This window comes from Tasmannia lanceolata, unplaced genomic scaffold (genome assembly GCF_043159265.1).
Source record: "Tasmannia lanceolata isolate RefF3 unplaced genomic scaffold, GAP_Taslan_0.1 ptg000003l, whole genome shotgun sequence".
Classification (NCBI taxonomy): domain Eukaryota; kingdom Viridiplantae; phylum Streptophyta; class Magnoliopsida; order Canellales; family Winteraceae; genus Tasmannia; species Tasmannia lanceolata.
Window position 1 is genome coordinate 33,754,545 of NW_027518680.1, and position 26,831 is coordinate 33,781,375.

The 26,831-nt window shown below is 44.8% G+C and overlaps 1 protein-coding gene across 1 annotated transcript in view; it reads left to right on the forward strand.

Moving 5' to 3' along the window:
- Positions 1-261: 261 nt before the first annotated feature.
- Positions 262-26,831, forward strand: part of LOC143869724 (putative polygalacturonase At3g15720) — a 50,197-nt gene continuing 23,627 nt past the window's right edge. The window contains exon 1 of the mRNA XM_077376284.1: positions 262-489. Within this exon, the coding sequence (XP_077232399.1) occupies positions 262-489 (228 nt within the window). The remainder of the gene's footprint in view (positions 490-26,831) is intronic.

Consider the following 26,831-nt stretch of genomic DNA (forward strand, 5'->3'; position numbering starts at 1 on the left):
GAGGTTGCGGCGGTGACAACGGGCTTGTCAAGCCGTAAGAAAATTCCTTCTGACTTTATGGCCGCGGCCAGGCTGGGTCGGTCGCAAGCGAGGCTCGCAACATCTATGCCTTCCAGCCCCTCTGGTCGAGCGGTTGGAGAGAAGGGGCCGGTTAGTTCCTCTCCCCCGGGGTCTGAGCATCCTGCCAGGAGGGTCGCCAGCCGCGTGGCGTGTCCTTCAATCTTTGCGGAGGACGTGCCAAGTCGGATGGAGGGGGCGGTAATGACCAAGCTTCTTCTGGAGCGGGCGGAGCTTCCCCCGCAGAGTTTCCAGGTGCGAGGGGAACTGTTTAAGCCTGGCTGGAGGATTGGTGTTGAGGACAGCGTTCTTGCGAATCCCCGGGTTGGGGTGGAGCTAGGGGTGACAACTGCCCTTCCTTGTGACGAGGCTGAGCTGAAGGGCTACGATCGTAGGGCCTTGGGGGCTCAGTATTTTCAATCAACTTCCTGCGTAAGTAACGGGTGGCCGGTTTTCTGATGGTATTTTTCTCTCCTCGCTGTTTTCGAGATTGCATGTTGGAAGTTTTCTGATAACTTGCCTTTTGCAGTCCCAAAGTTATGCCAGGAGGATGGTGCAGTGCCTTCTTGAGGATGAGGCTGAGATAAGTGCTGCGGGGGAGTTAAACCGGCAGTTACGCGAGGAATTGGACAGAGCCCGGGCGGAGAGAGCGACCTTTGATGATACTGTTGCTCAACTCCGGGAAGATCTCCGGGTAACTGTGGAGGGGAGGAGCCGTGAGTCGGACAAATTGGCGCTGGCTCGGCGAACTCATGCCCGGGAATTGGCGAAGGCACAGGAGGAATGGCGCGACTCTGCGGAGTTTTTTAAGGCTGCGGCTGCGTTCAGCGTGGATATTGAGATTGATGCGTTTGCTGAATGCCGGCGGCGCGTTCAAGAGGTCGATCCCTCCTTCCCTCTCGATAAACTGATGCATGAGTCTGAGGTTGATCCTTTGCCGGCACCGGCGGAAGTGGTGGAGCTGGTAGGAGAGGAGGTGGCCGCCCCGGTGGATCGCGTAGTTGCCGAGACTTCCGAGGGGGCCCAGTGATGTTGTGAAGGCCTCGGGGGGCTTGCTTTTTTCTTTTAATGTTCCTGGTTATTTGGTCTGTAATAACTTTTGAACTACCTATTTTTTGTTTGGTATGTAACCGTATTGATATCTCTGCATATATACGACGCGCCGCGAGGTTTTCGAGTTCTTGCTGTTGGTCCTCAGGCCTTTGCGAATTTTGTTGGTGAGGGTATTCTTAGTGCACCCCGTAGGGCGTCTGTTTATGGGAGGACTATCTTCCCCTCGAATGATCAGTTCGGGGTTAATGGGTCCCGCCTGCCCTTAAAGGGGGAGGTCTTTTTTTTCATAGGGAACGTTTTAGGGTATTCTCGGGGGGATCGGCCCCGATGTTACCTCTGTCTCACTCCCTGTTTTCTTTCGGGTCCCTCATCTATCATGGGCCGGAAAGTGGAGATGTACGCTGCTTTTGTAGAAGTGCTTTTCCATTAATTTGTTGACAACAATACATCTTTGCTTCTAGAACACAAAAAGGAAACCAAAACACTTGTCATATTTTTAAAAGAAAGGCACGGAACTTACCCTGTCGTTTTACTGATAGAACTTTCGGAGGTTGTCCATGCTCCAACTGCGAGGGACCGGGGTCCCATCGAGGCGTTCTAGTTGGTAGGCCCCGGGTCGAAGTGCTCGAACGACTTTGTACGGTCCTTCCCATTTGGGTGCGAGCTTACCCGTGTTGCGGGGGTCTGATACCTCTGCACGCCGTAGCACCAGATCTCCGGGTTTTACCGAACGCTTTTTTACCCGGGCGTTGTAGTATCGTGCCACCTTTTGCTGGTAGGAGGCGTTCGGAATTTCCCTGCTCGTCGTAATTCGCGGTGCGGAAGCTGGGGAGGCCAATTTCTAGCGGAATGACCGCTTCGGTCCCAAAGGTTAAGCTAAAAGGGGATTCTCCAGTTGCGGTCCGTGGTGTTGTTCGATAGGCCCAGAGGATGCTAGGGAGTGCGTCCAGCCAGTTTTTTCCGGCTTCTCCCAATCTCTTCTTGAGACTTTGTAGCAAAATCCTGTTGGTTACCTCGACCTGCCCGTTGGCCTGCGGGTGTGCTACGGAGGCGAAACGGTGTTCGATGCTTAGGCTATCACAGAATCTACCAAATTCGGCGCTTGCGAACTGGGGACCGTTGTCTGTTACAAGGGTCTTTGGAATGCCGAAACGGCAAACGACGTCATGATAGAAGAACTTCTCCGTCGCTTTGGAATTGGGTTTCACCACGGCTTTGACCTCAACCCACTTGATGAAGTAGTCGATGGCGACGTATAACATTGTATGCCCCTCGGGGGCCTTGGGGAATGGTCCGAGTAGATCCATGCCCCACATGGCGAAAGGCAGGGGTCCTGCTATCGCGGTGTATGGTGTAGCCGGTTGGTGGGGGGTGGTTGCGTACCTTTGGCATGGGCTGCATTTTTTGACGAATTCCTTGGCGTCCCTAAGGACCGTGGGCCAGAAGTAGCCGTGCCTTACGATTTGCTGGGCTAGGGTCCTGCTGCCTCCATGGTCTCCATAGATCCCTTCATGTACTTCTCGTAGCGCGTAGTCTGATTCGGAGGGTACCAGGCATCGGAGGTACGGCCATGTGTATGACCGTTTGTAGAGCCTGGGCCCGTGGACCACGGAATGGGCGGCTCTTGCGGTTAGGCGTCAGGCTTCCAGCTTATCTGCGGGTAGTATACCGTCTTTCAGGTATCGTATGATGGGTTCCATCCAGTTTGGCCCCGGTGGAATCTCCAGAACTTGTATCTCGTCGATGCTGGGGTGGGGCAGGATTTCTGTGAGCACGGTGCCGAAGTCATGGGTCTCTTCGGCGGCCATTCATGATAATGCATCCGCTCGGTTGTTCATGTCTCGCGGCACCTGGAGGATCTCTACCTCTCCCATCCCCTGCAGTTTCTCTTTTACCTTGTGGAGGTATTTTTTCATTCTGAAGCCCTTGGCTTCGTATATTCCTTTTACTTGGTTAACGACAAGCTGTGAGTCGCTATAGACTTTCAACTTGCCCGCGCCGAGCTCCGCGGCTAGACTTAGTCCTGCTAGTAAGGCTTCGTATTCGGCCTCGTTATTGGAGGCTTTGAAATCCAACCTGAGGGCATATTCCAGTGTGAACTCTTCTGGGCCGTGGAGGACCACTCCCGCTCCGTGTCCTTTATTGCCGGCGGAGCCATCAACGTGCAGGATCCAAGGGGTTTCGCTGTTCTGTTCCGAGGGGTCCTGCATCCTGTCGTCACAAACCGTGTGCACAGTGGGGCCCTCGCTGCTCCCCATTGTTGCTGGTTCTTCGGCCGAGGCCGTGAATTCCACTATAAAGTCAGCGAGGGCTTGAGATTTGATAGCCGGCCTTGGGCGGACTTGTATGTCGAACTCGCCCAGCTCGACGGCCCAACTTACCATCCTACCCGAGGTCTCTGGTTTTTGGAGAATCTTCCTGAGGGGCTGGTCAGTTAGCAGGACTATGGGGTGGGCCTGGAAGTAGGGGCGGAGCTTTCGAGCGGCACTGACGACTGAGAGGGCGAATTTCTCTATGTTCGAGTATCGAATTTCTGCACCGTGGAGAGTCTTGCTCACGTAGTACACAGGGTGTTCCTTTTTGTCGCTTTGTTTGGCCAACACCGCGCTTACTGCCGTGGGGCTGACAGCCAGATATAAAAATAGCTCTTCCCCCGGTTCGGGTTTGGCGAGTACGGGCGGTGTCTGGAGGTATCGCTTCAGAGAGTCGAAGGCCTCTTGGCAGGCCGGGGTCCATTCGAATTCCCGTATGTTTTTTAATTGTTTGAAGAAGGGTTGGCACTTCTCTGCTGATTTGGGCATGAATCGGCCGAGGGCCGTGATCCGTCCCGCGAGCCTCTGTACTTCTACCGCTGTCGTCGGGGGTTCCATGTCTAGGATGGCCTGGATTTTTTCTGGGTTGGCCTCGATCCCTCTTTGGCTGACCATGAACCCCAAGAATTTCCCGGAAGTTACCCCAAAGGCGCATTTCGCGGGGTTCAGCTTCATTCGGGCTCGTCGCAAGGTGTCGAAAGTTTCCTGATGGTCGGAGATGTGTTTGGCGGCTTCCAGGCTTTTTACCAGCATATCGTCGACATACACCTCTACGTTCCTTCCAATTTGCGTTTGGAATAGCTTATTCACGAGCCGTTGGTAGGTGGCGCCTGCGTTTTTTAACCCGAAGGGCATGACAGTGTAGCAGTAGACGCCCTGATCGGTGATAAACGTTGTTTTCGGGATGTCTGGCTCGTGCATTTTGATCTGATTGTAGCCTGAGAACACATCTAAGAAGGTGAGAAGTTCGTGTCCGGAGGTGGCGTCGATGAGTTGGTCAATGCGCGGGAGGGGATAGGGGTCTTTTGGGCAGGCCCGGTTGAGGTCGGTGAAGTCTATACAGGCCCGCCATCCTCCGCTAGCTTTCTTGACCATCACGACGTTTGACAGCCACTCGGGATACCGGATTTCCCTGACGAATCCGGCTTGTAGCAGTTTTTCCACCTCGGCCTTTATGTGAGTTTGGCGCTCTACTGCGAAGTTCCTCTTTTTCTGCCGGACGGGTTTAAGGGCGGGGTTCACATTCAACTTGTGGACGGCCATTTCCTTGGGTATCCCGGGCATGTCCTTGGCGGACCATGCGAACATGTCTTTGTTTATTCTGAGGAAGTTGATCATCTGGTCTCGCAGGGGGCCTGTTAACATGGAACTTATCCGGACTTGTCTCTCCGGCTGATCTAGGGTCAGGGGGATGGAGTCGAGCTCCTCGGCGGGCTCTCCTCTGATTGCGCGAGCCCGCTGCCGAGGGTCTTCACTGCCGATTGTGAAGTTTTCGGCCGGGACGTTGGTTCCTCTCAGGCTTGCCGCGTAGCACTGGCGTGCTATCATTTGCTGTCCCTTGACCTCTCCTACTCCGTCCGGAGTGGGGAATTTCATCTTGAGAAGGGGGGTGGAGACTACGGCTCCCAAGTCTCTGAGAGCAGGGCGCCCAATGATGGCGCTGTAGGTGAACGGTATGTCTACGACCAGGAAGGTGGTCAAGATGGTTTTCTGCAAGGGGTACGCCCCGAAAGTCACGGGCAAGTCGATCTTGCCGTCTACCTGTACGGATGCCCCGGAGAAACTGTAGATGGAGTATTCCGCGGGTCCCAGCCTTTCCCTGCCCAGTTTCATTTCTTCGAAAGTTTCGAGGTGTAGCACATTGACGGAGCTTCCTGTGTCCACCAAGATTTTTCCTATATCGAAGTTGGCGACGACTAGCCTGATGACCAGTGCATCGTCATGCGGGACTTGTAGCCCGTCGAGGTCTTTGTTGGAAAAAGTGATGATCTGGTTTTCATGGGGCGGATTTGTTCGGGCCTTCTTGGAAGGTATGTCCAGGGAGAATACCCGTTCCGCGTATGCCCGCCGACCGGCTGTTGTCGGTCCTCCCGCCGCAGGTCCGCCTGCGATGATATTGATTTTTCCTATGATGGTAGGCGGTTGCTCGCGAGCCTGTGGCTGTTCGGGGGGCTCGCCTTTTCGGGGGCGCTGGTGGTGGCTCATGTCGTGTCTGCTGCGGGATCGGCGTCGGCTTCGTGGGTGATGCCTACTGGGGGATCGGTGTCGGCTTGTGGACCGGCGGCGGTTTGGTGACCGATGCCTACCTCTGGGTTCGTCGAGCGGGCGCTGGGCCTCGCATGGGCTTTTGTCAGGACTCCTGAGGTACTGGTTTAGGTGTCCTTCTTCGGCCAGCCTTTCCAGCTGGAGGCGGAGGTGGAAGCCGTGGTCAGTTTCGTGGCCGTGGTCCCCGTGGAATTCGCAGAATTTCCTGGCGGACCTCTTCTTTGGATCTGTGGACATTTTCTTGGGGGGGGTCAGGAGACCCTGATCCCTAATAGCTGATAGGACGTGGGAGAGGGGGAATTTTAGCGGGGCGGTTCCCAGCCTTTCGAAGACGGGGATAGGGTTACGGCCCGTCTGTCTTTCATCGGTTCGTGGCCTTATGGCCCTTCGGCCGTCGCTTTTTCTCTCGTCGGGGCCGGGCCGATTTTGTTCTCGAGCGCAGGCTTCTTCTGCTCGGACGAACTTATCAGCCTTTGATTCAAGCTCCTGTAGGTCCCGTGGGGGCTTGAGGGTGAGGTGCAACTTAAGATTCGGATCGGTGGTGGCATGCTTTAGAGTGGCGACCGCTATCTGGACGTCCATGTTGGAGAGTTGGGCCAATTCGGCGTTGAACTTCAACATGAAGTCTCTTAGGGTCTCGTTTTTTGCCTTGGCGGAGGGCTAGGAGGGCGTCCGCAGGATCATGGCTGAGGCGGTTGTTGGCGAACCTTGTGCTGAACTTTCGCCCGAATTCGTGGAAGGATATGCGATGGAGTCGGGCTCCAATCTCATGTACCAGTCGTTGGCGGTTTTTCTTAGTAGGGATGCAAAGGCTCTGCACATGAATCCATCCGACGCGCCTCGAAGCGTCATTACTCTCTTGAAAGTCTGGAGGAACTCGAGGGGGTCCGTGCTCCCGTTGTATAGACCGAAGCGGGAGAGGTCTATGCCTGCTTCTGCGGGGGTCTTTAAGACCTCTGAGGTGAACGGGGATGCCGTTTCCCTTTCCCACTCATCGAGGATGCCGTGGGCGTAGGGTTTTTTCATTTCTAGTTTTACCTCTCGGATTTGCCTTTGCAGGTCCGCTATTGGATCCAAGCTGGGCGGCTGTGCCGAGGTTGCAACTTCTTCTGCCCGAGCCAAGGGCGGTTCCCGGAGACGGGTATCTTGGACAGGGGGGGCGCGGCTGTTAGTAACCTGTCTCCTGCTGCCTCGCTGGTGTCCCCCGGCTGCGTGGGGCAAGGGGCTATTTGTTGATGGGGACGGCGTTCTGCGAGTCGGCGCTTGCTTTCGCCGGGGATGTCGTTCCCCTGACTGTTCCTCGTTGCCTTCGTCGTAGGCTTCTGTCCGGTCCTGTGTCGTCCGGGGCTTTTCCGAAGCCGGAAGTGGCAAACGCTGGAGTAGTTCATTGAACATCTCCATGGTGGGGACCATCTGCGGCGTGCTTGAGGAGGGTCGGGGTCGGTCTGAAGGCGGTGAGTTTCGCTCTTGGGAGCTGGCTTGTGCGCGCTGGGCCTGACTCCTGGTTATTACCCCTGTTTCTGGCTGTTGGGTGTGGTTTCTCATCGCCATAAGGCGTTCAGTTACTCGACGAGTCCCACGGATGGCGCCAATATGATGGCGTCCGGATCCGGGTCTGCGATCGCGCGGTCGGTAGAGGGCCTCCGCGGGGTCTGCAATCACAAACAAAAGGGGGTCAGGGGGTCCGGGGTGGGTCCCGGACGACCACTTCGACACCCAAGTCAGATCCTTCGACCAGTCAATATAAAGAACAGCTAGAAAGGGAGAGGGTTTTGATCAGGGTTACCAAGGCCGGTGCGCGGTGGACATTTCTGGGTGCATAAATGAGTGAGTCGAAGTGGACTAGCAGGGAGGGCAGGATGGGATTCCTGGCCTCCTCTGTTGTTGCCTCGCCTCTTTTTCCGGTATTGCGGGGTGGAGGATGAGTGAATTCCCTGCTTTCGGGGGCCAAAAGAAAAAGGGTCCTCTTCTTCTTCCTTTCCCTCCCCTTTTAAAGGGAGGTGTGCGGCCCTTTTCATCATTATGGAGGGAAAAACTTCCTTTGCAGGATTGGGCCGTCCCTCTGCCTCGCCGGCGCGCGTGGCTTTGGCGGCCATTTCCTTCCCTAATTTGTGATGATGAGGCCTGGGTGGTGAGAAAAACTTCCTTTGCAGGATTGGGCTGTCCCCCTGCCTCGCCGGCGCACGTGGCTTTGGCGGCCATTTCCTTCCCTAATTTGTGATGATGAGGCCTGGGTGGTGAGAGGGCGACACGTGTCATGAATGTGTGGTCTTTGCCGTTTTCCAACACCCTTCTTCATGATTGTTGGGCTCTACTCGTGCATGGATGACACGTGGCGATATCTGGGAGCGTAGCCGTATTTGTGCCCCATCAGAGATTACTTCCTTCTTGAAATGAGATCCATTATCTGAGATAAGTTCATGGGGAATTCCATATCTGCAAATGATGTTGGTGCGTATGAATTTAGCAACTGATGCGGATGTAAGCTTTGCATAAGAAGCGGCCTCGACCCACTTGGTGAAGTAGTCAATTGCAACGAGTATGTACTCGTGACCATTAGATGACCTAGGAGAAATCTTGCTAATGATGTCAATTCCCCATACCGAAAATGGCCAAGGAGAGGTAAGAGAATGCAATTCGGTGGGTGGTACATGGATGAGATTCGCATGTATCTGACATTTATAGCATTTCTTCACAAATGTATGACAATCTGCTTATAATGTTGGCCAATAATACCCCAGACGTAGGATCTTCTTTGCCATAATCTTTCCATTCATATGAGGTCCACACACCCCTTCATGAATATCTGCGAGAATTTCTTCTGCCTGATCTTCAGTGACACATAAGAGTTGAATGCCGTCGAAAGATCGTCGATACAACTCCCCTCCACAAATGACAAAATTAGCTGTCAATCTCTGCAAAGTCCTTATTTCTTTATTCGACGCCTCATTGGGATGTCCTTGGCCCGAGATGTAGTTCTTTATATCCGTGTACCATGGTTTACCATCGGGACATCTTGCAGCTATCTCTATAGCATCAACATATGCAGGAGCCCATTGCTCTTGAACCGTGATGGGCCTCATCTTCATATTGTGAGGTATGTCAATCATAGAAGCTAATGTCGCTAAGGCATCGGCGAATCTATTCTTCAACCTTGGTAAATAACTGAAAGAGACGCGCTGGAATTGCTTAGCGAGAATATCCAAGTATTCATGATATGGCAACAGCTTTTCTTCTTTGGTTCTCCACTCTCCTTGAGTTTGGCAAATGATTAGCTTCGAATCTCCATATACGTCAAGATTCTCTATGCCTAAGGCCAATGCAGCCTCAAGCCCAACAATGCATGGCTCATATTCTGCCATATTGTTGGTGCAATTGAATTGTAACTTAACGGCAAGGGGAACATGCTCATTTCAAGGTGACACCAGCAATGCCCCTACTCCTTGTCCTATTTGATTTGCTGCTCCATCAAAATAGAGGGTCCAACCCGTTTCTGGATATTCATCTTCTATCATCATGATCTCTTCATCTGGGAACATTGGTTTGAAAGGCTGATTTTCTTCTAGGGGTGCTTTTGCCAATTGCTCAGCAATGACTCGGCCCTTTACTGATTTTTGGGTTACATGGGTGATGTCAAAGTCAGACAACAACAATAACCATCTGGCAGTCCTGCCTGTCAAGGCTGGTTTTTCAAAGAGATATTTCAGAGGATCCATCCTTGACAGGAGCAAGACCTTATGTGATAAAAGGTAATGCCTGAGTCGCTGAGTAGCCCAAACCAGAGCTAAGCAGGTTTTTTCTAGGACAGTGTACTTCTGTTCATACTCCAACATTTTCTTACTGAGAAAATACACGACCTTTTCATGCTTGGTTTCTGGATCTTGTTGTGCTAATATACAACCCATGGTGGTTTCTGTTACTGACAAGTAAAGCAGCAAAGGATGCCCCGGTATTACTGGTGCTACTATTGGCGGTTCAGAAAAACTCCGCTTTATCTTCTCGAAGGCTTGTTGACATTCCTCTGTCCATTCCTTGGAAGTATTTTTCTCTAGGAGCTTAAAGATAGGTTCACAAGTTGATGTCAGATGAGTGATGAATCGTCTCAGGAACTGTATCCTTCCTAGGAATCCCCGAATTTCCTTCTCGGTTCTAGGCGGCGGCATCTACTGGATAGCCTTAATCTTCTGAAGATCCACCTCAATACCCCTTTGACTCACCATGAATCCTAACAACTTACCAGAGGTAATCCCGAATACACTCTTGCTAGGATTCAGGCGAAGCTGGTATTTGAGTATTCTTTCAAAGAATTTCTTGAGGTTCGGGATGTGATCTCTCCTTTCCTTGGCCTTTACAATCATATCATCAACATAAACTTCGACTTCTCTATGTATCATGTCATGGAGTAAAGCTGTAGCTGCTCTTTGGTATGTTGCACCAGCATTCTTAAGACCAAATGGCATTACCCGATAGCAATATGTCCCCCATTGTGTAATGAACGAGGTCTTAGCCATGTCCTCGGGTGCCATCTTAATTTGATTGTAGCCCGAGAAACCATCCATGAACGATAGTAATTCATGCCCGGCCGTATTGTCTACCAGGATATCGATATGTGGTAGAGGGAAATCATCTTTTGGACTTGCCTTGTTCAAATCCCTAAAATCTACACACATTCTCACCTTTCCATCTTTCTTTGGTACAGGTACTATGTTTGCGAGCCATTCTGGATATTCCACTACTTGCAAAAATCTAGCATTCAACTGCTTAGTAACCTCTTCTTCTACTTTCAAAACCCACTCGGGCTTCATTCTCCTTAGCTTCTGCTTTTTAGGTTTAATTCCTGGCAACAAAGGTAGCTTGTGCTGAACAATGTCTTCACTCAACCCGGGCATATCTTTGTAGGACCAGGCAAAAACTTCTTTATATTCCTTAAGTAGGTTTATTAATTCATCGCGCTCTTCAGAGGATAGAGTATTTCCAATTCGTATTTTCTGTATTAAATCTTCTGTTCCGATGTTTATAATTTCGATTTCATCTTTAAGAGGCTGGGCTCGGCGCTCCTCCTCTTGTTTGAGCATATGTTGCAATTCAAGGGGAGTTTCGTCGATCCCTTCTTCCTCGTCTGAGGAGGGAGTGTTATCATTATTAAAGTCAGAAGCAAACACAGAGACATACTGAGAATCAGATTTCATTGAATTGAAAGAAATTACATCATTATCATTGGACTCATCCTGAACAGGCTCAGGATTCACATAGTAAATAAACTCAGAAAATGACTCGCCCGGACTAGGCACTGACACTGATTCAATCGACTTGACTAGACTTGACTTAGCAATAAAATAAGATGGAAAAACATCAGAACTCCAGTTTGAAAGATTTTCTGTTGCAGGTGCAATCTGACTCTGAGGTTCAGTAAAGGTATCATTACTCTGAATAACTGCCACCAGCACATCTTCACAATCTGTCTCTTCTTGTTCTTCAGAATAGTAATCAACATCAGGCACATTTTCTTCAAATAAAGATCTCAGCACATCTGGCTCAAGGTAGACTAACCAGTCCTCAACAGCTTTCTCAACATAATATATTGGCGGTTCTGTTTCTGGGAGAGCAAGGCCACTAAATATTTCAAAACCGGGTATCATGATCCCTGTCACTGAGTCATACCATGGTTCAGAAAACCCATAGTATGTAGAGGTCTCACCTTCTTTGATAAAATGACCATTCATCGATAAGGAATATGGAGCCATTGGGAGTACCCTTCCGGTGCGGCGGACTTCTTCCTTCAATTTCAACAATTCTTCCATGGCTTCCTCCTCCTCCTCTGTAGGTACATATCCAAGACCGAAAATTCCACGGTTTGCTTTGATTGGGCGCCAGTGAGATGCCTTGCTTGGATCACGGCCCAAATTCATACCAGGGAAGTAGTTCATTTTTCACATCATCTTGGCCACCACAGGACTGATGGCAAACGGCAAACACAACTCCTCCCGAGAGGCATCCTCATAAGAAATAGCAGCAACGTCGAATGCGAAACCATTCAAGTTGTAGTCATCTGCTTTTGCAACTGGAAGGATCAAGGTTTCTCCTGTTATCTGCCCTATTTCTGGCTCTTCGTCACCTCTGACAGTGAACAACTTCCCATCTTTGATGAACTTCAGTTTTTGGTGAAGGGTTGAAGCAACAGCACCTTCCTTATGCAACCAGGGACGTCCCAGAAGCATATTAAACGAGGCTTTGATATCAATAACTTGAAACTCAACCTCAAATTCTTGACCGCCTATAATGATCTTGGTGGTGAGGACTCCGACCACATTTCTGCGGGTGTTGTCATATGCGAGGATGCCAAGGGTTGATTCGGCAAAATCAGTGGGACCGAAACCCAAGGTAATGGCAGTTCTCAATGGACACACATTCAAGGCAGATCCGTTATCTACCAACACAGATGGTACTTTCTTGCCTCCACAGACAATAGTGACATGAAGGGCTCTAGCATGATTCCGACCTTGAGGAGGCAGCTCCTGATCTGAGAAGCTAATGGCCCTGGTGGCCTGGGTTAGAGCAACAACTTCAGCCAGCTGCTCCGGAGATATTTCTGAGGATACCTGTGTGGTATTCAATTCTTTCAACACAGCCTCTCTGTGTTTCTTTGATGCTATCAATAATCCCCATACAGATATAACAGCCTGAGTTTTCTTCAACTGCTGCACAACTTCATCATCTGGATCTTTCACATATTGCGGCTCCTCTCCTCGAGCTAATGCCCCTGGATTTTCGACTCTCAATTCAGCAGGTTTGAAAATTCTTCCGCCCCTTGTCACATGTCTGACTCCATCCAATTCAGGCTCATCATAAGTGATAATTTGAGGGACTTGTGGCTCATAGGTGATTACCAAGGGAGGTACTGACTCTCTTGGGTATGATTCATCACAGAAGATGATTTGGGGTTCAGAAACGGGTTCTAAAGCACATATGAGGGTGAGCGGGTCAAACTCAGAATCTCCTAGGGTTATGGCATTAATAGCAGCAGGAGGGTTAGCATGACCAGGTAGCGGGTTTTGGGTGACATTAGGTCTTGGCTGGAATGCAATGACTTTCTCATCAATGAGTTTCTGGATTCTATATTTCAAGGCAATGCAGCTGTCAGTAAGATGACCAGGACCTATGTGGTACTCACAGTGTAGGTCAGCTCGCCAATTTGCAGGTAGAGGATTGGGGGAAGGCCGGATGGCAGGTAGGGTTATGCGACCTGAAGCAAGACACTGCTTAAGCACCTCTGAAGATGGAATGGGGAGAGGGGTAAATTCAACTCGGGTTTGTTGCCGAGGTGCGGTCGCGGGTTGAGCATAGTCCATCACTAAAGGTTCTTGGGATTTAGAGGGCTGAGCATTGGAACGAGAGATACTACTGACTTGGGCTGGCGGGGATTTTTTGAAATCTCTGGGGTTTGGGTTGCTACGGTTAAATGCACCTTGAGCCATAGCCTCCTCTATCTGGGTGCCTGCCACAATGAAGTGTTTGAAGTCTGGATAGTATTGCAATGACATGTGATACTGGAGCTGGGGGAAAATGTTTTTCATGATTATTTGAACCTGCTCTTCTTCAGACGGGCGCTCCATCATCTGAGCTGCTATTCTCCTCTATCTTTTCACAAAAATCAGAAAGGATTCCCTCGAGTCTTGCTTTGTTCTCTCTAAATCCTTTCTGGTGATTTCTGTCCCATCATCATATTTGAACTGCCTGATGAATTGCTCGCCGATATCCTTCCATGTCCTGTAACGAGTCTTGTCCAAGACCATGAACCATCTCCTAGCAACCTTGGTTAGGGAAACTGGGAACAATTGAGCCATTTGCTCAGGAGATAAGCCTTGAGGCTGACACATGATGGTGAACATTTGCAAATGTGTGATTGGACAACCCACACCATCATATTTGTCAAAATCGGGCATTTGAAAATTGGCAGGAAGGCGGATTTTGGGAAATAGAGTAAGATCACTGGGATTGAAACCACCCTGGTCTTGAAACTGGATGTCATGAACTTTCCTGGTAAGACTTTCTAATTTCTCCATAACAGTCTTATCAACCATGGATTGAGAAGGCCTACTGCGATCCTCGCTGTACTGCTTTTTTTCTAAGTCTTCTTCGGCTTTATCAGGGATATTGATGAACACGGGTTGGGCAGGTGCTGCTGAAGTAGCCACTTGGTGCATAGGCCCTTTATCCTTGGACAACGACGGTCCCAACTTTTCAGAAAGCTGAGCCTTGATAACTCGGTTCTCTTTTTTGAGTTCTTGAAGCTGCTGGAGAATCAAGGTAAGAGTATCGGTAATAGCAGCAGGTGGAAGACCATCTTGGTTGTCTGCCATTGGTGAGGATGAGGACGGGAAAGAAGGAGATGCTGGGGTTCTTAGAGAAGGTGGTGGGGATACAGATTTCCTCTCCAATCGCGAAGAGACTCGAACCCAAGGAGTAGTAGGGTTAGCTATGATGTTTACTTCCCTGTAATATTTGAAAGACACATTTTAAAATCACGAAAAGAAGTAAACAATGACGCATGCATAGACTAGGATAATGAGAGAGAAAGATGAACTTTATTGATCAATCATTAAAGCTTGAGTACAGGGTTCATTCTTTCAAAGATAAACGGATAAGATTAAACATGGAACTAAGCATTCTTTTTAGACTTCTTCTTTGGACGACAATCTTGCTCAGCTGACTCTTTTAGAGGTTTGATGATCCTGACATCCCAAGCAGATGAAACGGCTTTGACAACCTTGGGCTTGAGATCCTCAGGCGGATAGAAATGACGAAGGGGAGGCACAATAGATTGCTCCCTTCCATACTGACGCAGAATCCTGGCAGGAATATAAAAGGAAGTCTTTTTTAGACCAAGAAGGCGAACGTAGTTAGCTTCTCCAGTGTTGAAGACGGCTTCTTGGATCCCAGGAATTTGCCAATAGATCTGATCTTGTCGGCGAGAATTTAACCATTCAACCCAATCGCTTTTATGATCAAAAGAAACATCATGACGCCATTCACTGAAGGTGTATAACGTATGATCGAAATGCAAAGGAGCTGTGATTTTTAGCTTATGGCACAACCACACCTGAAGTAAAGCAGGACATCCTGAGAAAGAACCAACGAAGGAGCGAACATAAGAAAGAGCCTGGACCTGAGCTGGCACGAAGACGAGCCATATCATCCAATCTATTGAAGGTTTCTGCAAGCATAGTAGGAATTGGATTGGCACCACGATCCATTTGATCAACGAGGTCCAGAAGAACAGCTGACGCAAAGCGAGAAGGCTGCACAGTGAGGAACCTAGCAAAGGAGCAGAATCTCAAAGCGCACCGTCGGGCTTTTTGAATATCAACAGCACCAATGTGTCTAACAAGAGGGTAAATGTCAATCAGTTGCTGCATGGACACTTCTTGGCCTTTGATGAAAGAGGTCATGGATTCATCTGGATTATTCATCAAGCGAAGGAACAAAGGACGATAATCTGGAACACACGATGGCTTCACTAGAGGGCCATCCACAGGATATTCCAATAAGGCACACCATTCTTCAAAGGTGGGACACATTTCTTGGTTGCCAAAACGGAAGACATGATGATCGGGATCCCAACACTCTGATGCAGCATAGAGTAATCCCCAATCGAGCTTAATGGTTGCCACGTAGCCGAAGAGATTTTTCTCTTGCTCACTTATGGCATAGATGTGAGATTCTCTTAATGTACCACGGATCCAATCAAGAATTGCACGAGTAGACATGGTGCCTGCAAGCCACGAGAAGGGATAAAGAATAATCAGGATTACATGAACACGAAATTGGGATAAGTTCCTACCAGTACAAAGATAGTATGGATACATGATCGAATCACATGATAGAAGATTGAAAATCGTACGATCAAGAGATGAGATGAGATAGCATAAGATTGCTTTCAACGAATAGATCATGAATGGCTAATCCTATGAGATCTTTGGAAATGATGGGATTTATATCCTAATCCCAAAGGAAAATCTTTTAATCTTTGTGCATTTTAACAGTGCTACCTGAAGGCATCAACCCTAATCCTAATCTAGTGGAGTGGAGAGAGGATCTCGACTCATGACTTTGTTTGTGTATCTAAGGACTGATCGTGACCATTGGAAGATGGACCACGGCCTAATCTAGACACAAATGGGTAAGATATCCTAAACTAGGCTAACACACGTGATGCACCTGTGTTCGTATACTACATGCATGTGTGGGTTAATCTAAGGGTAAGGCCAAGAGTTCCCTTAGCGCGAATCCATGTTCGATATACTGTACCAGTGTCCGGCGTATCAGTACGTGAACAAGAGATCCGTTTACGCACCATAAGGTGCTAGGCTAAGAGTGGAATGCTTCTCTAGCACAGAGCCACCAGGTGATGAAATCCCAGTCAACCATGCTAGATAACACTCCGGGTTCCTAAAATAGGACGTGTGTGCATGTGAGATGCAGGGTTTAGATGCAAGTGATGTAAGTGTGTGCAATAAGTTCGCACAATCTATGATGCCTTCAGGTTTTGTTAGATTAAGTTTGAGTAAAATGTGATGAGAAAATAAAGCATACAAACTAATCTAATAAGCATATAAATGATAGAGTTTTTATGAGCCAGTTAAATTAAATTCAAATGGGTTATCTTTTGAAATTTTAATGAAGTTAGGTGATCCCCAGCAGAGTCGCCAAACTGTGGGACCCGATCCCGCGAGAGGGGCGGGGCGCGAGCCGCCACGCCTTCTCTTGGTCTCTCGCACCCACGCGATTGGCGTGTGTATTTTTATTACTGATTTTAATTAATCTTTTATGTGAACTTGGGATCACTAAGGCAATCTGAATTCCACACAAAAGAGACTGACAGAGTCGCCACCTAGATGTGGGATCTAGGACCCATAATCAACCAGAAATCTAGACTCGCTACCTGGTTACAAGAATGGAAGGTATGGGGAGTTATCCACCACATGCAACATTCCTGCCCGATAATCGGTCTTCGATTCCAAAAGCTAACTCTTTTAAATTTATTTTAAATGGCTCATTCAACTCTTTATTAATGTGCTAGCTATGTGACATGCATCCTATGATCTAATTTCATTGTGGACCCTAAATGTGTATCTTGATTCCTTAATTTGTTTGAATTCAATCTAGGTGCAAGTTCTCCTAAGATTCTAATTTCATGGAAAATCCTAGGTGATTTAATTAAGCATTTACAAGAAAATTAATATACAAAACACCACAATTTGTTGTGGTGCCGACTCGCGGTTGGTATGCCGTCAGACATCCAAGCTGCCTACGTACCCAAGCCTCACTGGGATCAGAGTCGACGTAGTTCGGTGCACCTAAGCTAAGCTACTTATGCCTAACTCAACTAAGACACCGATCAAGACTGGATTGACTGTTTCAATAGTTTTAAGAGGAGTTATTTAATTCAAGTTGAGGATTTTATTATCCTAGGATTTCATCTAAGATGCTATATGATTATTATCTAAATGCAAGTTGTTCCTTAGACTAATGGAGGTTAGCCTACATCCTAGTTTACTAGGCTTGTCCTAGGAAAAGATTGGGTGGCTAGTATAACTAGACCTATGGCACGGTTGCTATCCATAGCAAATGTACGTGATGAGGCTGGACTCCCTAAAACCTAAGACTCCCTAAAACCTAGGACACGACCTGAGACAAGTGTTCCTAAATTGGGCTCTAATGGTTCTTATGACAGAAACCGTAATTCAACGGTTCCGAAAGACACAAAGTAAATCGATTCAAGTTCTTGAGGTTAATTAATTTCAGATTTCAAGGATTTTCGGTTTCTGGATATTTAAGGAATACCAATGGTTCTAGGGTTCACCAATTTCGGCCTCGAATGGCATCCAAGGAAGGGAATCGTGCGCTCTTTACTTGTGCAATTTAATACTTAGGTTATAGCATCTTATTGCCTGGCATATCTCAGGATTTCCGTGGACAGTGAACCCCGGAGCCAACAACATGCTATAGCTTAAATATTCAAATTGTCAAATATCGGTTGCAATTGGGATACGATTATGGATGTACTGGCCATTTTTTCAGGGAAATCTAATGATCCTAAGATTTCTGTTTCGATGGATTAAGGAATTAATATGTGACAGAATTTAAGGTTCTTTAGAAGCTTTGTGATGATTTTTAATTAATTTCGGATTTTCATTGAATTTTATCAATTTTAAACCATATGAGTGATTTTACAAGTGAAACTATTGCAAACGAATTCGAAATGTGTTTAAACTTCTACAGCAACAAGATATGATGAGATGTACCTTACTCGAAGATTTTCACAGATTTTTACATTAAGCTCATATTTAATTTTGATTTAACAATTAATTGTCCAGATAGCAAAAATAACACATAAACTACTAGAAATAGCAATCTAAATTCAATGAAATTTCTACAATAGTAAGATATAAGTAAAAAAAGCATGCTGTGAGATTTTCATGAATTTTAGAAACTATTTACTATCAATTTCGGATTTTTCAATGTTCAGACCAGATTATGAATTAACACTACATCCCATATGCAACAAGATCTAAATAACTTGAAAATTTTACAGCAACTAGAAATATGGAATATAAGAGTACTGGAAAATTTTTGGGAATTTTATTTATGATCTGATGTCTGTAAAAATTCTCCCAAAATCTGATAAGTTTTAAAGAAAGCATAAAATAATATACCAAACCAAATCCGAAAATTCTCAAAAATTCATGGTAGAATGTACCAGTATCATATTATTTGCCGACGAAATTTCATTAATTTTCGAATCCGTTTAGTATATAATTTATTTTTCTTCGTCAAAAAGATATTTTTGAAGAGTTTTCTATTTTTAAAACACGATTTTCGAGAAAATTACGACTCCGGAAAACGTCCTCCAACCTTGTTCTGATGTGATGAACATAAGAAAAATTCAAAATTCCAAAAAAATAGATCATCTTGAGATGGCTATTTTTTCGAATTTCGCAATTACTCAGCCATTATTTTAATTAAAATTCTATTCTTCACTCAAATTTTTGAAATCTCTTGATCCAATGTCCGATCCGATCCGATGGTTATTTTAGTCTATTTAAGTAGACCATTGTATTAAATTTCGGGACAGAACGGAATTGAAATACTCATGCAGATCATGGTTTTTAGCACACACATATAATATTCAATTAAATTCAATTTAATGTTAAAAATCATGCAAAAATACATAAAAAATACCGAATAATCCTGAAAAAATCCGAGAACAGTGCTCCTACCTGTGATAGTGTTCCTTGCCGAATCCAAAAGCCTAAAATTCTGAAAAATCCCGCCGACGAGCAATTCGCTCCGCGTTTCTTCCTCTTTATTTCTTTGTTTTTTTTTATTATTTCTTTTTTTGCTTCTCTCACTGTGGAGAGAGAGAGAGAGAGAGAGAGAGAGAGAGAGAGAGAGAGAGAGAGAGGAGGGAGAGTGTGAGAGTAAGAGAATGAATTGAGAGAGTGAATAATAGATATAGACAGAGAGAGAATGTAATATAGAGAGAGGGATATAGAGGAGTAGAAAGACCGAGAGAGGGGGAGTAATAGAAAGAGTGATATAGATGGTGAGAAAGAGAGGTAGAGATATGAGAGGTTAATAGAGAGAATGAGAGAGGGATTAAAACCGAGAGACAGAGAAAGAGTGCACGATAGAGAGATAGAGGGAGAGTGCAAGATAGAGATAGAGGGTGAGAGAATGGTATAGATAGAGACTCTGTTTTTTTTTTTTTTGGAAATGGAGCTTGGGCTTTGGTGGTCTGAAGCGGTGAAATACGTGGGAGAGGTGAGGTGAGATGGAGAAACAGGGAGTGGTGGGAAAAAAAAACAGAGATTTGTGAGCCGAGGAGAGAAAAAAAAAACCGAGGGAGGTGGGCGTAGGTGAAAAACAGAGGGTGGTAAGTCAGATAGATGGAGAGGTGAAGGGAAGATAAACAGAGTGATAGGATTGAAATCTACTGAGAGAGAGAGAGAGAGAGAGAGAAAGGGAGAGAGAAATAGAGTATCGGTGAAAATCTATACTCTGTTGTTTTTTTCTCTTTGCTGTTCTTTTTTTTTTTTTTTTAATTCCAACTTCTGTCCAGAGAGGGATTGAGGGAGAAGGAGATGAGCCCAGGATGGTGAGAGGGAGAGGGAGGCTCTGTTGGGATATGGAAACAGAGGGAGGGAGAGATGGCCCAATTCCACCGAGGAGATGAGAAGAGAGCAAGAGATGGAGGTTGAGTGGGAGAGGGAGGGAGCTGCTGTAGAGCAGAACTTGTGAAGATCGAGCCAACCCTTGAGCGAGGGAGAAGGTAAGATGCTGAGAGGGAGAGCCGTGAGAGCCGCTGCCCCTTGTCCTCTCCTTCTTTCTTTTTTTCTTTCTACCTAGCTGCTGTTTTTCCTCCGAACCCTTTTTTTTTGTTCAGGTTTTTCTCTTTATACAGTCTTGATCGATTGTGCAGCCATGATCGATTTCAAAATTTAGAAATATCTTAAAATGGAGATTTACTACCCAACAGCATGCAAGATAAAGATAGCAACAACCTCATTCCTTGGTAGCAACTTCCAGTTTCTTTCTTCTTCCTTTTTTGGTTTTTTTTTTTTTTTTAAAAAAAAGAATCTGGAAATAAGCCAGAACGCATAAGGAAAACAACAACATTGTAGAAAGTCTTGAATAGGCATCCATTAATCTCGATCTCTCTTTCCTTCTTTTTTTTTTCTTCCCTAAGCCCAGTGGGTTCCACCATTACCTCAATATAGAAATAGCATATTCGGCTATTCTTCTTACTACTTTCCATTATTTTATTTTTTTTGAAAAATGATATGGAGATCAGCTTGGGTAAAGAGAGGAACCGAACCAACGGCACTTTCATTTGATTTTTCCGTATTTACTTTAAATGGCGAAACTCTTTCTTGCTACATTCGACCAAGGCCCTTCTCAAATTGGTTTCTTCGAAGTAATCCCAACTGTCCAAATGATTGGGCCATAATATAAATCGGCATATCCTATAAATCACATTCCTGGGATGATCCAAACGGTTCATTTGGTGGACCACGATATAAATTGGGTGCTCCCCTTCTTAAGTGAGATAATCTGAACGATCCACTTGATGGGTTTTGACATAAATTGGTTGCACCAGCTAGAACATTTCCATGAGCTGATTTGATCCGTTCACGTTGACAGGCCATGGCATGGACAACTTATATCCTCCAAATATCATCCCCAAGGGATGATCCAAACCATTAATTTATAAAGTTGTGCCTCAAAACCATTTCCAAGGATTATCTGAATAGCTCAACTTGATGGTCACAACAAAATTAGTCGTTAAAATAACCTCCCTGAAATCTTGACTATTCCCTTGATGGGCATCTTTATGCACTGAATCGAAGTAGGCTCAACACTCATTTTTCATTAAAACAATATGCGTATCCCCTGTTGATCCTAATCTAAACAAATGTTCAATGCGGTCCCACCAAACGGGTCCAAATTTCAATAAATGTTCAATACGGGCCCACCGAATGGGTCCGAATTCTCCCCTGGCTTGGATTCTTCTGCATAACCATTCTCATCACTTAGCGAAGAGAAAAATATGGAACATTGCGGAAATGATCGGAAAGATTGAGAAAGCATAAGGAACGGACACGGGAATGAGAAACACTGAAAAAGACTGATAACAAGAACACTAACTTCTTTGTTGATTACAGCAGAGCAAAATGGGGTGTCTACAGGTTTTCTCACTCCTCCTTCCCCTCTCTGTGTTTCCTCCCACTCTCACCATCTGTGATTCTCATCCTCTCTAAAAAAAAAAAAAAAAGCAACGAAAGAGAAATAATAAAATAAACAGAGTGTTGGTTTTTTACTCTCTCATTTACTCCCTCTGTTTTTATTATCTCCCTCTCAATCCCTCAATCTCTCACGCTTTTAGTTTCTCCCTTTCACGTTCTCGGCCTGGCTCCATCCCACGCTTAATCTCATTGTCTCTCACTCTCTCTTCCACCCTCCCATCTCTCTGATTAATTTCATTGTCTCTCACACTCTCACTCATCCTCTGTCTCGGTTTCTCTCAACTCTTCACATCTTCTCTCTCTCTCTCTCTCTCTCTCTCTCTCTCACAGCACATCCCTACCTCTCTCTCCCTATCCATCGTGAGAGAAGCAAGAAAAAAAAAAGAAAAAGAAGAAAGAAAGAGAAGAAAGCGGGTCAGATCGCAGTGTCGGCGGGATTTTTCAGACTCTGCGGCTTTCGGATTCGGCGTGGAAATCTATCACAGGTAGGTGCACTGTTCTCGGATTTTTTCAGAATTATTTGGTATTTTTTTATATTTTTGCATGATTTTTAAGCATTTAAATGAATTTAATTGAATATTATATGTGTGTGCTCAAAATCATGTTCTGCATGGGTGTTTAAATTCCGTTTCATCTCGAAATTTAATACAATGATCTACTTATATAGACTAAAATAACTATCGGATCAGATCGGACATTGGATCAAAGGTTTTTTAGAATTTGAGTGAAGAGTGAAATTTTATTTAAAATAATGGCTGAGAAATTACGAAATTCGAAAAAATAGCCATCTTAGGATGATCTATTTTTTGGAATTTTAAATTTTTCTTGTGTTCGTCATATCAGAACAAGATTAAAGGATGTTTTCCGGAGTCGTAATTTTCTCGAAAATCGTGTTTTAAAAATAGAAAACTCTTCAAAAATATCCTTTTGACGAAGAAAAATAAAATATATACTAAATAGATTCCAAAATTAATGAAATATCGTGGGAAAATAATATGATACTGATACATTCTACCATGAATTTTTAAAGATTTTTGGATTTTATTTGGTATATTATTTAATGCTTTCTTCGAAAACAATCAGATTTTGTGAGAATTTTTACTGACATCAGATCACCATTAAAATTCCCAAACTTTTTACAGTAGTCTTATATTGCATATTTCTTGCTGTTGTAAAAGTTTCAAGTGATTTGGATCTTGTTTCCTAAGGGATGTAGTGTTAATTCATAATCCGGAGTCGTAATTTTCTCGAAAATCGTGTTTTAAAAATAGAAAACTCTTCAAAAATAACCTTTTGACGAAGAAAAATAAAATATATACTAAATAGATTCCAAAATTAATGAAATATCGTGGGAAAATAATATGGTACTGAGACATTCTACCATGAATTTTTAAAGATTTTTGGATTTTATTTGGTATATTATTTAATGCTTTCTTCGAAAACAAACAGATTTTGTGAGAAATTTTACTGACATCAGATCACTATTACAATTCCCAAACTTTTTACAGTAGTCTTATATTTCATATTTCTTGCTGTTGTAAAAGTTTCAAGTGATTTAGATCTTGTTTCCTAAGGGATGTAGTGTTAATTCATAATCTGGTCTTAAAATTGAAAAATCCGAAATTGGTAGTAAATAGTCGTTAAAATTCATGCAAATCCCACAGTATGCTATGTTTACTCATATATTATTTCTGTAGAAATTTCAATGAATTTAGATTTCCATTTCTAGTAGTTTCTGTGTTATTTTTCTAATCTGGTCTTATTATTGTTAAATCAAAATTAAATATGAGCTTAATGTAAAAATCTGCAAAACTCTTTCAATAAACTACATCCTATCATGTCTTATTGCTGTAGAAATTTCAAATCATTTCGAATTGGTTTGCAATAATTTCACTTGTAAAATCACTCATATGGTTTTAAATTGATAAAATCCATTGAAAAACGAAAATTAACTAAAAATCATCATAAAGCTTCTAAAGAACCTTAAAATTCTGTCACACGTTCACTCCTTAATCCATTAAAACATAAATCTTAGGATCTTTAGATCTTCCTGGAAAAATGGCCAGTGCATCCATAATCGTATCCCTATTGCACTCGATCTTTGACAATTTGAATATTTAAGCTATAACATGTTGTTGGCTCCGAGGTTACTGTCCACGAAAATCCTGAGATATGCCAGGCAATAAGATCCTATAACCGAAGTATTAAATTGCACAAGGAAAGAGCGCACGATTCCTTTCCTTAGATGCTATTCTGGGCCGAAATTGGTGAACCCTAGAACCATTGGTATTCCTTAAATGTCCAGAAACTGAAAATCCTTGAAATCTGAAATTCATTAACTTCAAGAACTGAAATCGATGCACCTCGTGTCTCTCGGAACCATTGGATTACGGTTTCCATCATAAGAACCATTAGAGCCCAATTTAGGAACATTGGTGTCGTGTCGTGTCCTAAGTTTTAGGGAGTCTTAGGTTTTAGGGAGTCCTAGAGTTAGGAGTCCAGCCTCATCACGTACGTTTGCTATGGATAGCAACCGTGCCATAGGTCTAGTTACACTAGTCACCCAATCTTTCCCTAGGACAAGCCTAGTAAACTAGGATGTAGGCTAACCTGCATTAGTCTAAGGAACAACTAGCATTTAGATAAGAATCATATAGCATCTTAGGTGAAATCCTAGGATAATAAAATCCTCAACTTGAATTAAATAACTTCTCTTAAAACTGTTGAAACAGTCAATCCCGTCTAGGTCGGTGTCTTAGTTGAGTTAGGCATAAGTAGCTTAGCTTAGGTGCACCGAACTACGTCGACTCTGATCCCAGTGAGGCTTGGGTACGTAGGCAGCTTGGATGTCTGGTGGCATACCAATCGCGAGTCGGCTCCACAACAAATTGTGGGGTTTTGTATATTAATTTTCTTATAAATTCTTAATTAAATCACTTAGGACTTTCCCTGAAATTAGAATTCTAGGAGAACTTTCACTTAGATTGAATCCAGACAAATTAAGAAATCAAGATACTTATTTAGGATTCACATTGAAATTAGATTATCGGGCAGGAATGGTGCATGTGGTGGATAACTCCCCATACCTTCCATTCTTGTAACCAGGTTCCGAGTCTAGATTTCTGGTTAATTATGGGTCCTAGATCCCACATCTAGGTGGCGACTCTGTCAGTCTCTTTTGTGTGAAATTCGGATTGCCTTAGTGGTCCCAAGTTCACATAAAAGACGAATTAAAATCAATACTAAAAGAGCACACGCCAACCGCGTGGGTACGAGAGACCAAGAGAGAGCGTGGCGGCTCACGCCCCACCCCCTCTCGCGGGATCGGGTCCCACAGTTTGGCGACTCTGCTGGGGACTACCTAACTTCATTAAAATTTCCAAAGATAACTCATTTGAATTTAATTTATCTGGCTCATAAAAACTCTATCTCTTTTATGCTTGATAGATTAGTTTGTATGCTTTATTTTCTCATCGCATTTACTCAAACTTAATCTAACAAAACCTGAAGGCATCATAGATTGCGCAAACTTATTACACACATTTACATCACTTGCATCTAAACCCTTGCATCTCACGTGCACACACGTCCTATTTTAGGAACCCGGAGTGTTATCTAGTATGGTTGACTGGGATTTCATCACCTGGTGCCTCTGTGCTAGAGAAGCATTCCACCCTTAGCCTAGCACCTTATGGTGCGTAAACGGATCTCTTGTTCATGTACTGATACGCTGGACACTGGTACAGTATATCGAACATGGATTCGCGCTAAGGGAACTCTTGGCCTTACCCCTAGATTAACCCACACATGCATGTAGTATACGAACACATGTGCATCACATGTGTGAACCTAGCTTAGGATATCCTGCCCATTTGTGTCTAGATTAGGCCGTAGTCCATCTTCCAATGGCTACGATCGGTCCTAGATACACAAACAAAGTCATGAGTCGAGATCCTATCTCCACTCCGCTAGATTAGGATTAGGGTTGATGCCTTCAGGTAACACTGATAAAATGTGCGAAGATTAAAAACTTTCCCTTTGGGGTTAGGATATAAATCCCATCATTTCCAAAGATTTCATAGGATTAGTCATTCATGATCTATCCGTTGAAAGCAATCTTATGCTATCTCATCTAATATTTTGATTGTGCGTCTTTCATTCTTCTGTCATACGATTCGATCGTATCTTCATGCCATCCCCTAAATGGCAGGAGCAGAATCTCACAATCTTTCGATTATGCAATCTCATGATCTGATCATGCCGGTCCATATGATCCGATATTGCTTGTAGCCTTGGTCTCTTCCTCCTCTAGGGGCTACCTTTTTCAAGATTATTTTGCTAAGTCCTTCAAAGTTCACTCTCATAATCCTTGAGCTAGGGGCATTCCCCACGTGCTATCATGTCATCATTGTTGTGTTTATTTGTTTTGAGGAACTATCACTTTACTTCCCATTCCTTATCTAGTCGTATCATAATTATCATGTCAATCATAGAAAGGAAAAATTCCCTCAATGTCAAGCTTACATCTCGTGTTTATTGTTCACTGCTGAAAATCCAGGAAAGCTTCTTGGGTTTGAATCTATTCGTGGCCAGTGAAGAAGCTAATTCCCCATTTTCTTTGGAAGTCTCTCTATCCACCTTTTCCTACCTATGGCAGATTCTATGGAAAATTTTCAACTCTTTCATGTCACAGAAACCCTGGCCCAGCTCGTCCAACAGGTGAAGGAATTGAAGGAAGAAAATCAATTCATCAAAGCTCAACTTACTGAGAAATTTGGTCCAACCACTATTGTTTCTAAGGGCAAAAATCCGAGCCTCTCCATGGTTATGGGTTCGGAAGAACTAATTGTGAACCTCTCTAGACAAATGGCTGCGCTAACAGAAGAAGTTCATCAGATGAAGCAACAAATGTAAACCTGGTATTGTCAGTCCCAAGGCTCTGAACATTTCGCTGACAAAAATACCAAAGCCCAAGATGTTGTTACTAGAAACTCTGTCTCTCAGCACCAGCAGGATTCTGTTGGGCCCTTAATTCTTGATTATGACCAAGAGCCACCATCTGAAACTCCTAAAAGAGAATTCACTGATTTGCCTATCCCACGATCTGGTATCCTAAAAGGGTTTAAGAAAAGGGAAAAGGGGATTAACTGGTCACAGGAGCCTATGGTAATCGAATATGATCAACCAAGACCTATACCTCAGCAAAAGCCAGGTAGGCAATTCGCCCCCCTCCCGCTTCCACCATCTGTTATATTGAACAAGGGTTGGCTTCAGGCGATGTCTATTTACCTCGCATTAGGGATCCTCCTAATCCGCTCCCCAGGACATGGAGGGCGGA